Source organism: Miniopterus natalensis, chromosome 1, assembly GCF_054644295.1.
Source record: "Miniopterus natalensis isolate mMinNat1 chromosome 1, mMinNat1.hap1, whole genome shotgun sequence".
Taxonomy (NCBI): domain Eukaryota; kingdom Metazoa; phylum Chordata; class Mammalia; order Chiroptera; family Miniopteridae; genus Miniopterus; species Miniopterus natalensis.
This window is the reverse complement of record NC_142081.1, coordinates 36,133,336-36,151,007: the sequence shown is the minus strand read 5'-3', so window position 1 is coordinate 36,151,007 and position 17,672 is coordinate 36,133,336. Positions and strand designations below refer to the sequence as shown.

The following is a 17,672-nucleotide window of genomic DNA, read 5'->3' as shown; positions in this document are numbered from 1 at the left end:
AAGGCAAGTCACAAACAGCATCTGACATTGGTCTGCACCAGTAACCACCAAAAAGACTGGGAGTCCTAGCAGATTTACCTAATACATAGAAACAAATCCAAACAGGTAGCCAAAATGGGGAGACAAAAAAACAAGCCCCAAATGAAAGAACAAAAGAATTCTCCACAAGAAGAGCTAAATAAAATGGAGATAAGTAATCTATCAGATACAGAGTTCAGAATACTGGTCATAAGGATGCTCAACAGCATGAAAAAAGATATAGAAACTATGAAGGAAATTAAGAATGACATAGTAGAAATAAAAAATAAAAAAATTGGAAGGAATGAATAGCAGGTTAGGGGAAGCTGAGGATCAGATCAGCAAATTAGAAGACAGGGTAGAAAAAATAAGTCAATCAGAAAACCAAAAAGAAAAAACAACTTAAAAACAGGAGGATAGTTTAAGGGAGCTGTGGGACAACATGAAAGGTAACAATATTCACATCATAGGAGTTCCAGAAGAGGTAGAAAGTAAGCAAGGACTAGAGAACCTGTTTGAAGAAATAATGGCAGAAAACTTCCCTAACCTGGTCAAGGAAAACGTCACTCAAGTTCAGCAGGCACAGAGAATGCCAAGCAAGAAGAACCCAAAGAGGCCCATGCCCAGACGCATCATAATTAAAATGCCAAAATTCAAGACAAAGAGAGAATCTTAAAGGCAGCAAGAAAAAAGCAATCTGTTACCTACAAAGGAGCTCCTATAAGGCTGTCAGCTGATTTCTAATAAAAAACTCTACAGGCCATAAGGGAATGGCATGAAGTATTCAAGGTAATGCAAAACAAGGATCTGAAACCAAGACCACTCTATCCAGCAAGGCTATCATTCAAAATAGATGGTGAAATAAAGAGCTTTCCAGACAGAAAAAAAGGCTAAAGGAGTTTATCACCACCAAACCAGCATTGCAAGAAATGTTAAGTTGAAACAGAATGAGAAACATAGGCATAAAGAAATAAAATGGCATTCCATAAGCACCTATCAATAATAACCTTAAATTTAACTGGATTAAATGTTCCAATCAAAACAGATAGGGTAGCCCGGCCAGGCGTGGCTCAGCGGTTAAGTGTCGACCTAGGATCCAGGCGATCAGGGTTCGATTCCTGGTCAGGGCGCATGCCCGGGTTGTAGGCTTGATCAATGACTCTCTCATCATTGATGTTTCTCTCTCTCTCTCCCTCTCCTTTCCTCTCTCTGAAATCAATAAAGATATATTTTTTAAAAAAACACACACACAAAAACAGATAGGGTAGCTGAATGGATCAAAAAACAAGATCCAAATATATAGTGTCTACAGGAGACCCACCTCAGAACAAAAGACTCACACAGGCTGGGGGGGGAAAACAAAACTTCTGGAGGACTTTAAAGGAGAGATCAATAGCAATACAGTCACCGTAGGGGACTTTAACACCCCAATGACTTTACTGGATAGATCTTGCAGACAAAAAAATCAACAAGGAAACAGTGACTCTAAATGACACACTAGATCAGATGGGTTTAATTGACATTTACAGAACATTCCACTCCAAAGCTGCGGAATAAGCATTCTCCTCAAAAGCACATAGGACATTCTCAAAGACAGACCACATGTTAGGATACAAAACAAGTCTCTACAAGTTCAAGAAGACTGAAATCATATCAAGCATCTTCTCAGACATTTACACAATGGAATACCATGCAGCTATAAAAACGAAGGAATCCTTGCCCTTTGAGGCAGCATGGTGGGACCTGGAGAGTATTATGCTAAGCAAAATAAGCCAGTCAGAGCAAGTCAAGTGTCACATGATCTTATTCACTATGTGGAAACTAATGAACAAAATAAACTGATGAACAAAATAGATCCAGAGCTATAGAAGAATGAAACGGACTGATGAATCTCAGAGGGAAGGCGGGGGGTGGGTGGGCGGGGAGAGATTAACATAAGAATTTATATGCGTATATGCATAACCTATGGACACAGACAGTGGGGTGAAGGCCTGGGGGGAGGGTACAGGGTGGAGGGGAACAATGGGAGGAAAAGCGGGACATCTGTAATACTTTCAACAATAAAGATAAATTTTTAAAAAGTTGTTTCAAGTCCACATACTTAAATAAGAAAAGGTTTACTCAACTTCAACATATTAGTCAAGCATGGTTTTCCTCTTACAGAAAGCATGGCATTTTCTGCCATTACTGCAGTTCTTAAATTCTTTGGTCTCAAGATACCTTTATAGCACTAAAAATTATTGAGCTCCTCAAATAGCTTTTGTTTATGTAGGTTACCTCTACCAATAATTGCCAAAATAAAAATTAAAGCAGGAATTTAAAAATATTTATTAATTCTTTTAAAAATAATAACACCACAGCATATTAATATAAATAATACTTTCTTATTTTCAAAAACAGTTTTCCAAAACAAAAGATAAACTTAGTAAAAAAGAGTGTCACTGTTTTACATTTTGCAAGTCTCCTTAATATTGAACTAAATAAAAGACAGCTGGATTCTTATATCTGCTCCTGCATTGTCTATTTTGCTATCACACAACATATCACATAGCCTCTGGAAATTGCACTTATAAAAGAATGAAAGTTAAAAAAGGTAAATAATGTCTTAGTATTATTGTAAAAGTATTGTGGTTTCATGGACACCCTGAAACCACTGCCCTAAATTACACTGGCTTAAATATTGACTTTTTATTACAGATTTTTTCCAACTTTTAAAAGAAACATAAAACTTGATCTTCTACAATTCCCAGGGCTCATGTTTTGTTTTGTAAAAGAAGTACTTACAAAGCAGTACTCTGTGCTCGATATTTTCACGTTTTCATTTAAATCCACAATGATATTCCTGGAATATTCTTTTTCAACACACACAGGGAACAGTCTGAGGGATTAAATTATCTGCTCCAGATCATACTGGTATAGTCACTGGTAGAGCTGAGATTCAAATCCAGGCCTTCTGACACTAAGGCCAGCACTTTTAAACTACGTATTACTGACCATTCTTATAAACGGGAAAACAGGTGGAAAGAAAAGGGAGGCAACTAATGAGTGGCAATGGAGTCTTGGTGGCAATCTGGGCTTTAAGGGGCTTATACATTTTGGCTAACAAGCCTAGAATTTCTCTTAAGTTACTCCAAAACAGTTGGGAGATACCATCTAGTAAACGTAATTGGACTTTCGTGTAAATTCTAGCCTTAGAAATTATATCCACCCTTTAACCTCTATTGCTCTAATCTACGTACTTTGAAAATCAGATCTGAGAGTAGAAATCTCCCTAACCTTTTTCTCAAATAAGGACTGGCAAATATAAATTAATAAAAGCCAACATTTGGGGGACAGTTGCTGCATGTCAGGCATAGTATTAAGCATTTTATAAGTAGCGGCAGTTAATCAGTTTTGGGACTGCCCAGCTCTGAATTCCTCTCTTTTGCTTTGGGAATTCCCAGTTTTCTAAGTCCTTCATGATGAACAGAGGTCTCCTCATAAAAGGGCCAAGTCCCCTCAGAAAAGCTAGTATTACGGTAAACTTCTTTCCCCAGGTCCCTGCTGCAAGGCATCACTATATGACCCAGAATCGCTTGCCTGACATTCTGGATGAGAAGCTAGCGATATAAAGAAGTGGGACAGTGCAGAAGTATTTCAAGAAGCAGTAGCAGCAACAGTCAGCTTCAAAGGCAGCTGAGAACAGTGCTGATGACAGCCCCAGAACAGGAGATGCCCACCGGGCACCCAACACTCAGCAGTAATGCGGCACTCCCCTCCACACTAGTTCTGTGTCATGATCTTGACTGTGATTCAGAGCCATACAAACTGAGTCCAGTTGTCCAGCTCTTCTAGCGAGTCTGAGATTTTCTATATCCACTCCAAATCCTTTTCTGCTTAAGCCAGTCAGACCCAGATTCCGGGGTTTATAACTAAGAACGCTCAGCAATGCATTGTGTTTTGTTTCATTTTCAAGGTAACCATCTGAGATCAGTACTACCATTAACTCCACTTTACAGATAAGGCCATGGGGCTTTAGAGGAGTTACCTTGCCTAATGTCCCAAAGCTCATTAAGTGGTCATTAGCCATGAGGTAATAATAACCCAAACTAATGATATTCATAACCTAATGACCTCTGATTTTTCCCAATGGCTTTCTAACTTTATTTTTTTAAGTTAACTTCTAGAACATGGGCACACCCTAGGGATCTCTAGGATCCATTCCACAAGCCTGTGCAAACAGGAGAAATACTGACAGAGTTAAAGGGAAAGTCTGTCTTGGGATTTTCTTGCTTCAATGATGCAGTAAAAAAGCCTGGGGCTGCTCTGACCCGGGAGCTATTCCTGCCCCAGAAAGGCCTTCTTTTTCCCTGGCATGCTTTTCCTGAGACTCTATCACAACCACTAGATACATAAGAATTGAGTAGGTGTCAGGGGGAAAAAGGAAATAAAGAGTCTACCAGACCCTGCTTTTAGAGTAGCGGGCTGCTTAGCCTTTTTTCAGAATAAAAAGACCACTTTTATATTATATTCTATTATTCAATTTTTTAAAAAAACAAGTAAAAGGAAATGTTCTTTTCTATTTGCCATAGCAAAATTCCTAGGCGAAAAGAAAAGAAAAGAAAAGAAAAGAAAAGAAAAGAAAAGAAAAGAAAAGAAAAGAAAAGAAAAGAAAAGAAAAGAAAAGAAAAGGGGAGGGGAGGAGGGGGAGGAGGGGAGGAGGGGGGGAGGGGAGGAGGGGAGGAGGGGAGGAGGGGAGGAGGGGAGGAGGGGAGGAGGGGAGGAGGGGAGGAGGGGAGGAGGGGGGAGGGGAGGGGAGAGGAGGGGAGAGGAGAGGAGGGGAGAGGAGAGGAGGGGAGAGGAGAGGAAAAGGGAGGGAAAAGGGAGGGAAAAGGGAGGGAGGAAGGGAGGGGAGGGGAAGGGAGGGGAGGGGAAAGGAGAGGGGAGGGGAGGGGAGGGGAGGGGAGGGGAGGGGAGGGGAGGGGAGGGGAGGGGAGGGGGGGAGGGGGGGAGGGGAGGGGAGGGGAGGGGAGGGGAGGGGAGGGGAGGGGAGGGGAGGGGAGGGGAGGGGAGGGGAGGGGAGGGGAGAGGAGGGGAGAGGAGAGGAGAGGAGAGGAGAGGAGAGGAGAGGAGAGGAGAGGAGAGGAGAGGAGAGGAGAGGAGAGGAGAGGAGAGGAGAGGAGAGGAGAGGAGAGGAGAGGAGAGGAGAGGAGAGGAGAGGAGAAAAAGAGGAGAAAAGAAGAGAAAAGAAGAGAAAAGAAGAGAAAAGAAAAGGAAAAGAAAAGGAAAGGAAAAGAAAGGAAAAGGAAAAGAAAGAAAGGAAAAGGAAAAGAAAGAAAAGAAAAGAAAAGAAAAGAAAAGAAAAGAAAAGAAAAGAAAAGAAAAGAAAAGAAAAGAAAAGAAAAGAAAAGAGAAAAGAAAAGAAAAGGGGAGCAGTCACAGAGAGAGAGAAAGACAAATTACTTTTATCTAAATTAATTATATTGTGACTGGCCAGATCCATGTATAAAATGAAATATCCCAAAGTATTTTATTAAGCATTTTCTAAATTAATACAATTGAAAAAACAAACAGTTAGAAGCTACCTCTGTAATGTGAATTAAGAGAACAAGTAATAACAAAGTTCACAAACATCGGTCTTTGTCTTTTTGTCATACATATATACATTCTCCTACTCGCTTACTTCTTATAAACAATCTTATGGGTTTATAAACACAAGATGATTTCTGCTCCTCCCATATCTTTTTTTTTTAATATGTTTTTTATTGATTTTAGAGAGAAAGGAAGGGAGAAGGAGAGAGAAAGAAAAATATTAATTGGCTACCTCCTGCACAACCCCTACTGGGAATCAAACCCAAAACCTGGGCATGTGCCCTGACTGGGACTTGAACCAGCGACCTCTGGGTACATGGGACAATGCTTAACCAACTGAGCAACATGGGCCAGGCCTCTGCTCTTCCCATTTCTAACAACAAAAGAGTGAAGCTTCCAAACTCATTCATTACCAACCCAATATTATTTTGAGCACCTAAGTATATCATTCATGGTGCTATGCATTGGTAGAAGGACTTTTTAAAAATGGCAGAGTTTGGAGCTATAACTATTACCACCAATTAACATAGAGCTGTGTGGAATTTAAATCCAAGACAAGTGATTTTTTTTGTTATAATTTCCCAGTAAAAAGTATCTCACTATCAAACAGGAACCCACTTGATAACAGCTCGAAAACTATTAAGGAAGTACCAGCATGAGCACAGTTTAGTTTTAGAGGACACCTCTAAAAGTAGCTTTGCTCAGAGGTTGTATAAGTAACCTCCCCTAAAGACTCAATACCCAGGCTCAGTAATAATGTGTTAAGGAATAAAATGTTAGCAGAAATATAATAGTTACTAATTCCTATAATATTTGAAGTTCATATTATTATGAGTAGTATGTTAATTTAAAGCGAAATAAACCTTCCATTTTCTGACAAAATATTGTCACAAGAAAACCAAGTATCACATCTTAATGAAGCGTTAATGTGATTTCATTGTTTCTTACAGTACTAGATGATCTTTCCTTTTCACATCACTGGATGGTTTTCAGGAGTCAACAATGACTAGAAGAATAGCCTTTCTTTACAACTGCTACCTCATGGCAAATGTCCCTAGCAACTATCATAGTATGAAGTCCCATGAACTCACTTTTGACAGTATTGTGTGTGACCAGAACCACAGGTAGACATCTGAATTTGGATTGCTTTTTTTTTTTATTGCAAATAAGACTCTGCATTTATACAGAAAAAAAGCAACTAGCATTGGTAGAGCACCGGATAAAACCTACAATGTATTTTCACATGCATCACCTTATTTGATCTTCACAATAATCCCACAGGCTGCAATTACAACATTTACAAATGAGGAAAGGTAGAAATCAGAAAAGATCAAGTGCTCAGATCACACGATGGAAGATAAAGAATGAAGAGCCTCAAATCCTCAGGAAATTCTGACCTTATATATCATATGAGCTTCAAATCCATATTTGAGATTATAGTGACTTAATCTCTTACACCTCTAGCTGACTTGCCTCAGACTGGTTAGACATATGGTATTCTCAATCAACAATGATTAGTGGTTACTGTAAAATTTTTCTCACATAGCTAGCAAACCACTCAGTTCCAACAGTTTTGACTATGTACATTTTATTTTATTATTAATTTTTTTTAAGCCTCACCCAAGGATATTTTTTCCATTGCTTTTCAGAGAGAGTGGAAGGGAGAGAGAAACATTGATGTGAGAGAGACACTTCAATTGGTTGCCTTCCACTTGTGCCCTGACCAGGGCCGGGGATCAAGCCTGCAACCGAGGTATGTGCCCATGGGTGGAATCGAACCCGGGACCCTTCAGTTCACAGACTGATGTTCTAACCACTGAGCCAAACCAGCTAGGGCTTGACTATGTACATTTTAGAAAACAGAGCTAAGAACTTCTAAGTTATAAACCCAACTTCTTATTTTTAATTTAAATTTCATTTATTTTGCAAATTGGTAACACTTTTATATGGTTCAAACCACAAAAGGTACTAAAATAGCTGACAAGTTAAGAGTATACCAGTACAACTCCTTCCCCAATCCCAACCTCCTCATTCCATTTCTCTAAACCAATACTGCTTCTTGTGAAATCTTGAAATATGTATGCCAGAAGCATATATACCATAAATACATATTTCTACATGCCTCTATTAGAAGATGATCTTCCTTGGATTTCTCAGTGTTCCTATACAATCTAACCCTGCTGAACATGGAAACTGGCATCACATAATGATGGAGATATGCTCCTCTTTACATTCTAAATTGGTCTCTTTTTCTCTGGAGCCAAAGTGTAATAAAACCTTTCTTATCTTCCCTGGAGACAAATGCTTATAATATTTAGGGGTTCAGACCTTCCTCTCCTGCCTCAACAGAAGATTTGTTTATATCCCAGAGGAAAAGATAAGCACTCTATCTCCCGGAGAGTAAATGTGCCAGGTCCTACTGATTCGTAATTTCTGAGTTCACTTTCTCCAAAGCTCAATGTAAGTACTGGTGTGAGCATATGGCTCTCACACTTTTGCCCTGTGTACAACTGGGAATGGGGATCTAGTACTACCGTGATACCCTGGCCACTGGCTGTGTAGTCTGATTTCTGATTCAGAGGCCTGGCGTTTCTACAAGTATCTATGCAGGTAGGTAAACATATGAGATCCTTCAAAGTTTTGGACTTACTTACCCCCTTTCTTACATACATGGTACTATGTTATACTCTAAATACTTGATTTATTAACTTACTATATTCTGAAAAGTCAATGTGAGAAAATTTTAATAGGCGAGTTAGTCAGTACATTTTAATCAATGATATTTTAGAAATATTTTAAATATCCTACCAAAAAAATGCAAAACATTGGCCATAACAATCCAAAAAATATATAATTCTTTAAAAATTCAGTGTAAAGATTACCCTAAGTTTATACTTGTTACTCTGTTATCAGTTTACTAATTTAATTTTTGCCCAATTGCATTTTCTATATTCTCAGAATAAGAAATTATCTTAAACCTTGATCTTTCCTGTTGACAAAGCAGCAAAATTCAAGTACAATTATGGATCACTGGTCTCAATCAAAGCATTCTACATAAAGAACAAATTTAAATGGCTTTGTGAAAAAAATAGCATGGGTTACATATTTTTAAAAGGCAAGCCAAGTAAAGCAATATAAATATACTAAAAGTAAACTTTCAGTTCATATACGAGTATTTTGAAAAATATAAACACAATCCAAACATTATCTTCAAATATTTCTTCTCCTTGATTATCAGGATAAGTAGTGAGTTTAGGTATAAAAAAATAATAACTGACATGGTAGTTGAAATTAATATATTTTAATACATGTGTTAATCTATTTTTTTCATCTTCACCTGAGGATATTTTTTCCATTGCTTTTCAGAGAGAGTAGAAGAGAGAAACACTGATAGGAGAGAGCCACATTGATTGATTGCCTCCTGCACACATCCCAACCCCAACAAGGGCCAGGGATCAAGCCTGCAACTGAGGTATGTCCTCTGGCCAACAATCAAACCCTTTAGTCCAAGGGCCAATGCTCTAGCCACTAAGCCAAACCAGCTAGGGCAGATCTATTTTTGTAAATACAGGAAATGCTAGTAAATTTTGGCTTCCCTGTTTAACTATTGCCTAATAAACAAAAACTTTATATAGAGCTATACATGTTATATAACATTACATATATATATATATATATACACATATATATATATATATATATCCCTTATGTATACATTTAATGTGAGATAACAGTTTTTTGGGGAAAAACAAGGATATAAACAAAAATAAATAACTGTTTAGCTCTAGGTAATAAAATTGTAAAGAATTTCAGGGGAGGTTTTCATGGCTTTCCATATTTCTCATACATTCTACAATACAAATATTACTACTATAATCTAACTAGTTTGTTTTTCCTGTCTTGTTTTAAATAATCAAAATTCAGTAAATTCAGATATATTATATATCTATATGTTACATAAAAACAGCTGTGTGTGTTAGAAGACAATGGAAAGAAAAAACTCACATTAAGAAACAAAAGTGACTAAATACCTTGTAATAAATTTAAGTGTCCAGGCATATATGAAGAAAGCATTAAAATATTACTAACAGATACAAAAGAAATTGGAAAACAGAAAGACATAGAGTTCTGGGATAGGAAGATTCATTCTAAAGATGTCAACTGTCCCTGAAATAATTTATAAATTTAATGTCAGTAGGATTTAGTCAGGGAGGGGAAGAAACTAGACAAGTTAAATTTTAATGTTACCTATAAACAAAACAAACAAGCAATTCTTAGAAGAGAAGCATGAAGGGACCTGGACCTTTCAGATATTATATTATAAAGCCGCCATAATTAAAGCAATGGTACTAGTATACAAATAGATCATTGAAACATAAAGTTAAAAAATAGACCCAAATATATATGAGGGTTTAGTGTAAAAAATGGCATCTTGAATAGTGAAGAGATTCATTAATCTCAGTTGTGCTGGGACAACTATGTAGTCACTTGGCTAATATACACCTAAATCCATCCCCCGTACCATTCACCAAGTTAAATTCCAAACAGATCAAAGATTTAAATGTAAAACTGAAACCATAAAAACACTAAGAGAAGAAATACACCCACACAAATAGAGTCTGATCTTTGACAAAGGAGAAAAGCAACTTAATGAAGAAAAGATGCTAAAACAACTGGGCATCCACATACCAAAAAAAAAAAAAAAAAATCCAGACACTGACTTTACACCTCTCACAAAAATTAACTCGAAACTGGATCACAGGCCAAAATGTAAAACGTACAACTATAAATCTTCTAGAAGATATCACAGAAGAAAATTTTAGTAACCTTGAATTTGGCAATGAATTTTTAGATACAACACCAAAAGCATAATCCATGAAAAAAAAGTTGTTAGACTTCATTATTATTAAAACTTCTGCTCTGCAGAACATGCTGTTAAGAGAATGAAAAAACAAACCACAGGCTGCAAAAATAAACCTTGCAAAACATATATCTGATAAAGAGCTTATATCCAGAATACTAAAAAAAACCTTAAAACTCATCAATAAATAAACAATTAAAATATGGGCAAAAAGACCTTAACAGATACCCCACCTAAGAAAACATACAGATGGATGATATGCACATAAAAATATGTTCAACATCATTATGTCACAGGAAAATTGCAAATTAAAACAATAAGATACCACTGTACACCTATTAGAATGGCTAAAAATAATTGACAATGCCAAATGCTAACAAGGATGTAGAGCAACAGGAACTCATTCATTGCACGTGGTAATGCAAACTGGTACGGTCACTTTGGAAGGGAGTTTGGCAGTCTCTTACAAAGCTAAATATAGCCTTACTATATCATCCAGAAATCACGCTCATTTACCCATAGGAATGAAAAACTACTTCCATACATAAAACCTGAACAGGAATGTTTATAGCAGCTTTATTCATAATTGCCAAAACATGGAAAAAAACAAGATGTCCTTCAATAGGTGAATGGATAAACAATGGAATATCCATACAATGGAATACCAACCAATATTAAAAAGAAATCAGATATCAAGCCTGAAAAGACATGAACGAACCCTAAATACATACTGCTAAGTAAAAGAGGCCAATCGAAAAAGGCTACATGCTATATGATTCCAACCATATGACATTCTGGAAAAGGCAAAACTGTATTGACAGCCAGCTAAAAGATCAGTAGTTGGGGAGTGGAAGGGCAGGATGAATAGGCGGAATCCAAGGGATTTTTTTAGGTCAGTGAAACCATTCTACACAATACTGTACTGGCAGGTACATACACTTGTCAAAAGTCACAGAACTGTACAGCACAGAGTGAACCCAATACAAATATGTACTTTGGTTAATAATAATGTGTCAGTCAGTATTGGTTCATCAACTGAAACAATGTACCACACTAATGCAAAATGTTAACAATAAGGGGAAACTGAGTTCAGGAAAGAAGGGAGGTATACGGGAATTCTATGTACCATCTGCTAAATTTTCTGTAAACCTAAAGCTGCTCTAAAAAACAAAGTCTATTAATTAAAACAAAATAGATGAAGTCCTTTGTAACAATGGCATAAGAGAGACCTTTGTACAACTTAAAAATTAAAAAAAGAGCCCTGCTGGCCGTGGCTCAGTGGTTGAGCGTCGACCTAGGATCCAGGCGATACGGGTTCGATTCCCGGTCAGGGCACATGCCCGGGTTGTGGGCTCGATCAATGACTCTCTCATCATTGATGTTTCTCTCTCTCTCCCCCCTTCTCTCCTCTCTCTGAAATCAATAAAGATATATTAAATAAAATAAAAAAAAAAGGCTGGAACATTTAAAAAAAAAAATTTAAAAAAGATAAATTTGACCAATTTTTGAAAGAATAAAGTAGGTAAATTTGAAAGACAAATGACAAACTTGGTGGGGGAGAAGGGGAATGTGCAGTTTAGTCTCCTTTATATAAAGAGAGTGCCTATAAATAATAATAAAGTTCAAAGCATGATAGAAAAATGGGGAAAAGATATCAACAGCAGTTCAGTTCCATTCCGAGGAACAGTATGCAACTGCAAGGGTATGAGCGAGACACTGGGTACTTCAAACTAAAGGACTGAGCCCATAAAAGGAGAATGATAGGTTGAAAGGTATTTTTTCCTCATGGTAATTTGCAAGGTATTGCTATGATATGGTACACTATTTAGCACAGTTCTTCAATATTCCAAATATCATTACTGAAAATAATTTTTAATACTGTATTTTGCAAGCCATTTTTTCTTATATTTTAAACAAAAATGAGAATATTTCCTCTTTGGAATTCTACTTGACATTTAATTTTCCCCCTTAAGCTTCTTCTTCCCTTAAGTGTTGGTGCTGTCCTAGAACACTCCCTGGATGACCTATATGTTAACAACATCTGTACTCCTAGGGGCTCAAGTTCCTATAGCTGTTTACTGGAGACTCACGTATGATGGGCATTTGACTTGCTAAACTAGGTTATCTTCTGTGAATGTGCTCTTCTTCCTGGCCTACCTCAGATGGTGATTAGATTAGATTTGGAACAGAGTGAGGTGAAAAAAGAGACCAGGGATTAACCCAAGTTTGTAGGTTTGCTGATTATTACCACATTAACCATCACCAAGTCCGGTTAATTTCATCTCCTAAGCATTAAAAAGAAAATCCCCTCTTTGCTATCACTACTCTACCTTCCTAGATTGTACAAAGGCCACACAAGGATTTCTCCATGTTCTTGGGCCCCACAAAACTGTCACATCCACCAGAAAGAACTCTCCAGTACTAATTTAATCCTATCACCTGCCTTCCTGCAACCCTCTGTTGAGTAATCAGGTTTTACTGCTGGTCAAGGACAGCAAGCAAAACTAAAAGTAACAATCCAGCCTTTTTTCACTTACAGCACAAGCAAGAAGCAAAACCAGCTCTGGAATGTTTCATTCTCTTCCCTGCCACGTAACAGCCCCAGGTGAGGGTCAGGTGCATGAAGCACAGATACACGGTATTGTCGCATTCCAAGGAGCACCAAACAGAAGGCTCCTGCCTCTTTATGGACTGATGGACTGGGGTGAAGGAAAGAGGGAAGGGCTAGGAATGGAAGGGGACTGAGTCGAAGCAGAGATAAGGGGGTCTTATCAGAAGTATCTGGGAGGTGCCTCAGCCAAGATAATAAAGCCTCGAATAGAGACAACTGGGCTAGAAATCCAGGAGTATACAGGAGCAGATTTGGCCTAAGTGACTGGGAGGGAGAAGGGGCCTGAGTCCTTGACCTCAATTTTCTCTAGAAAACTGAAATGCGCTGGCTGTGCACCAAGTCTGATGTGGACAAGGTGCCTTCCCCCTATGAAGCCTGTCAGGCAAAGCCTTGTAATTGCCTATAGTTGGGCCTGAAAGAGGACACAAGGATTCTGGACTCCTCACCCTCCAGTGGCTACCCAAACTTCTTCATGCGGTAAACAAAGATCCCTTCATCTGACTCCATGCCTACTTCTCTGCCCTTATCTTAGTTTCACATTTGATACTAAGCTTCTGCACAGCAAAAGAAATCAGCCTCAAAATACACAGGAACCCGGTCTGGGAGAACAAACTTGCCAAGGATGTATCTGATAAGGGGCTAATTTCCAAGGTGTACAAAGAACTCATACTACTCAACAATAGGAGGACAAGCAATCCAATTAAAAAATGGGCAAAGGACCTAAACAGACACTTCTCCAAAGAGGACATATGGATGACCAAGAGACATATGAGAAAATGCTCGACCTCACTAATCATCAGGGAGATGCAAATTAAAACCACAATGAGGTATCACTTCACACCTGTCGGAATGGCTGTCATCAACAAATCAACAAATGATTTGTGCTGCTGAGGGTGTGAAAAAAGGGGAACCCTGGCACACTGCTGGTGGGAATGCAGACTGGGGCATCCACTATGGAAAACAGTATGGAGGTTCCTCAAAAATGGAAATGCTGTTTGACCAAGTGATCCCACTTCTAGGAATATATCCTAAGAATCCTGAAACACTAATCAGAAAGAACAAATGCACCCCTATGTTCATAGCAGCGCAATTTACAATAGGTAAGATCTGGAAACAGCCCAAGTGCCCATCAGTAGATGAGTGGATAAAAAAGCTGTGGGACATACACACCATGGAATACTATGCAGCTGTAAAGAAGAAGGACCTCATACCATTTGGGACAATATGGATGGACCTGGAGAATATTGTGCTAAGTGAAATAAGCCAGGCAAAGAAAGACAAACATCACACAATCTCACTTATATGTGGAATCTAAAAAACTTAATAAACTGATGAACAGAATAGATTCAATGACATGGAAGCATAGATCAGACTGACGAATCTCAGAGGGAAGGTGGGGATGGGAAGATTAACCAAAGAATTTATATGCATATATGCATAACCCAAGGACACCGACAATAGTATGGTGAGGGACTGGGGAGGGGAGTGGGAGCAGGGTGGAATGGGTCAATGGGGAGGAAAAACAACATCTGTAATATTTTGAACAATTAAAAGAAAAAAAAAACCTACCCTCTCCTACTCTAACCTCCCTGCCTTTGCTCACACAGTTCCCACTGCTTTCCCCACCTTCCATTTCTTCACCAAGCAAACTCCTATTTATGCTGTAAGATGCATCCCCAGTGCCACCTCCTTCAAGAAGACTTCTTAGTAAACATCCACCTTCATTCTAGACAAAAGTAACTATTCCCTACCCTGTGGGCCCTTGAGCCCTTATGCATACATACTTCTATTTTACTTACTACATAACATTTTCTGTTTATATATCTGTCTCTGCAACAAAACACTGAACTCCCAGAGAACAGAAGCCACATCCTATTCTGCTTTGAATCCCTAATCCCAGACAGGTAGCTGGCACAGAGGAGGATCATGGGGAATATTCTTTGTGGAATCAGTGTTCTGTAAATCACCATTAGCATAGCACAAGGAATAGGACGCCACCATAGTAGGACTGCAGGATACACGCCCCACAGGCTAGCTAGTTCTGAGAACAGGGTCCTCGGCACTGACAGGCACCCCACAACTACGGCCCAATTGTTTCAAAACCACTGTGTCATCATGTTGTCCAAGGCGGACCTGCCGCTCCAGGACTTGCTATCAAACTTGTCAAAGACAATCTTAGTCGCCCTTCCCCATTCCTCAAAGAATCTTCTTTGTTTCTTCACCCTCGTTTCTGGGTCAAAGACAGGCATCACATGTAAAACAAGTATCACATCTATTACTTGGACATTTTGCTAAGCTTTTTATGACCCTCCCCCTCAGATAACCACCCCTTCTCTATCCCAGGAAAGGTCTCCTAAGGCAGCCCACTCAGTAGTTGGAATTCCTTCTTCAAAAGGCCATCTTTCTTTCCTTATAATTGGCTTCTCAGTCTACAGGCCTCAGGATCCTTGGCTGTCAGAACCCATTCTAAAAACCTTTCATTAGTATATTATTAGTATGGAACATTTTAAAGTACCTATTTGCAAAGTGATAAACACAACTTTTCACCTATATGTTTTAAGTTTCCTGTAATTTAACTTTCACCAATTTTTCTGGGAACCCAGTCAGAGAAGAAAAGGAAGAGGGGAGTCAAACAGAAGACAAAGATAGCCAATGTCAGCAAAGGTCTTAGTTGGTGACAGGCCTACAACAACGTCAAATTGGGAAAGTTTACGTAAACTCATGTCCTTAACAAGTCATAGTTTCTAGTTTTGTCATCAAAGAGAATACCAGACTTATTCAGAGCCAAACTGCAGGTAGGTCTGAATCCCAGGCCTACAGACTCCATGCCAGGGAAGTTAAATTAAAATTCACTCTCTCTCAACAAACATGCAGGTGTGTGCTGTGATTATTTGAACTCTTTCTGCACTTACTGAGCAGACCTATAGACTCCAGAAAAATCAGGCTGGGCGAGAAGGATGCTAGACACTTTTAAAATCCTTCTGAGAACAGCAAACATGAGCTTCTTACCTGGTAAAATCCTCACTCCACAGGTAGAATCAAAAACAAAATCAATAGTATGACCCATGTGGTCGTGTTGTGTCATCTCCTATTTTTATACAGAATATCTACATGTTTCTGTACTGTTTGCCATTTAAGAAATTTTAGATCCTCTATGTGGGAAGATAAACCATCAATTTATATGAAATTGATACCTACAAATATAATATTAAAACTCTAAAATATTTTAATGCATGGTGGTTGTCTAAAATGAAATCACTAGATAACTAATAAGTAAAGAAGTGAATGGATAAGCCCTGTACTTACAAGAGAACGTGAGCAATGATGGCATTCTCATCAAACAAGGTATCAGTAGGGAATTCTCTCAGTAATATGTTGCCCCTGTAAAAAGTTTGAAAAAGCATTACAGAAATATTTCCTTAGCATCCAATTTACTTGTTTCTCTGATATACTAGGTTGTAAATTCTTTAATGTTAGAGCCTGTGTGTCTTATCTACCCCACGCACCTACCAAAGTGCTGGCCATGATATACACTCGATAACTATGTCAACTTTGAAAAGCATAGACCTTGGGCCTAGCAAAAACACTGGGAAAAAACATGAATCCAAACAGGGCTTCCTACCAACCTCCTTGTCACATACACACAGATTCCCCAAACTGGGCTGGGAAGGAGGCAAGTAAGAGAAAGAAGTGTCCTCAGCAATAGGTCCCTGAGGACACACATTCTCCCCCCATTTTCTAGGTCAAACCCCAAGGGTCTGAGGAAGAGTTTTGAAAAACCTCAGATAGATTAGCAGACCCAAGTGCAGAGGAATCTGTAACCTGGACATTGGCAGATCCCTCGAAAATAAAGTACATATGTTTATTTCGCACCAGGACATGGCCTGACATATCTACTGAAAACACTTAATTTTCTAAGTGCTTGCTTTCTAGGTATTTGTGATAGGAGTTTACATAAGATTCTCATGTAATATTTAAAACAGCCCTGAGAGGTAGTCTCATTTTAAGCTTCATATGGCCCCGTGGCATACAACTTTATTCTGGATTAGTGATATTTTATGTACTTGAATATTCTAGAAGTATAGTTTTATATTTGTCCATTGCACTCAATAGTTTACCTGAATAAATATGCTTTCATCAAATCCTTTTCTTTTCCACAGTATCTTGATGTTTCTTCTTTGACACAATTAACCTTTAAAAGATTACATTTAAGATTTAGAGTACATCAGAAGGTAAAGTTTCTTGCTTAGGGAAACAAGAAAGAAAATTAAATATTACAGTTTGTCTCCACGTCATATTTTTTTATGTTACTTTTCTTTCTGATTTGTGTCCCATAATTGCTCACTTATTCAAGTGCTTGAGGTAACTCAGAAAAGGGTACTGTTTCGAGACCTAAGAGTTATATTTAATTAAACCTAAGAGTTTATATTTAATTCAATCTTATGGAGCAAGTAGAAGGTAACCAGGTAGAAAAGGAAGAAAACAAAGCAGAACAAAAATCATGAGGGAAAGCCAGGAAGCACAGCAGTGAGTGGTACCTGGAACCATGGAAGCATCTCAGCAGCCGGCACACAGGTATAGCAGATACTGGTTGTTTCTTACCCAAAACCC

General features: G+C 38.4%; 1 protein-coding gene across 2 annotated transcripts in view; it reads right to left on the bottom strand.

Annotated features, from left to right (window-relative positions):
* TXNDC16 (thioredoxin domain containing 16) overlaps positions 1-17,672 on the bottom strand; it is a 67,426-nt gene that overhangs the window by 35,703 nt on the left and 14,051 nt on the right. For both annotated transcript variants that reach the window (XM_016198114.2, XM_016198117.2), the window contains exons 4-5: positions 17,180-17,253; positions 16,368-16,442 (exon numbers count right to left, since the gene is read on the bottom strand). In XM_016198114.2, the coding sequence (XP_016053600.2) occupies positions 16,368-16,442; positions 17,180-17,253 (149 nt within the window). The remainder of the gene's footprint in view (positions 1-16,367; positions 16,443-17,179; positions 17,254-17,672) is intronic.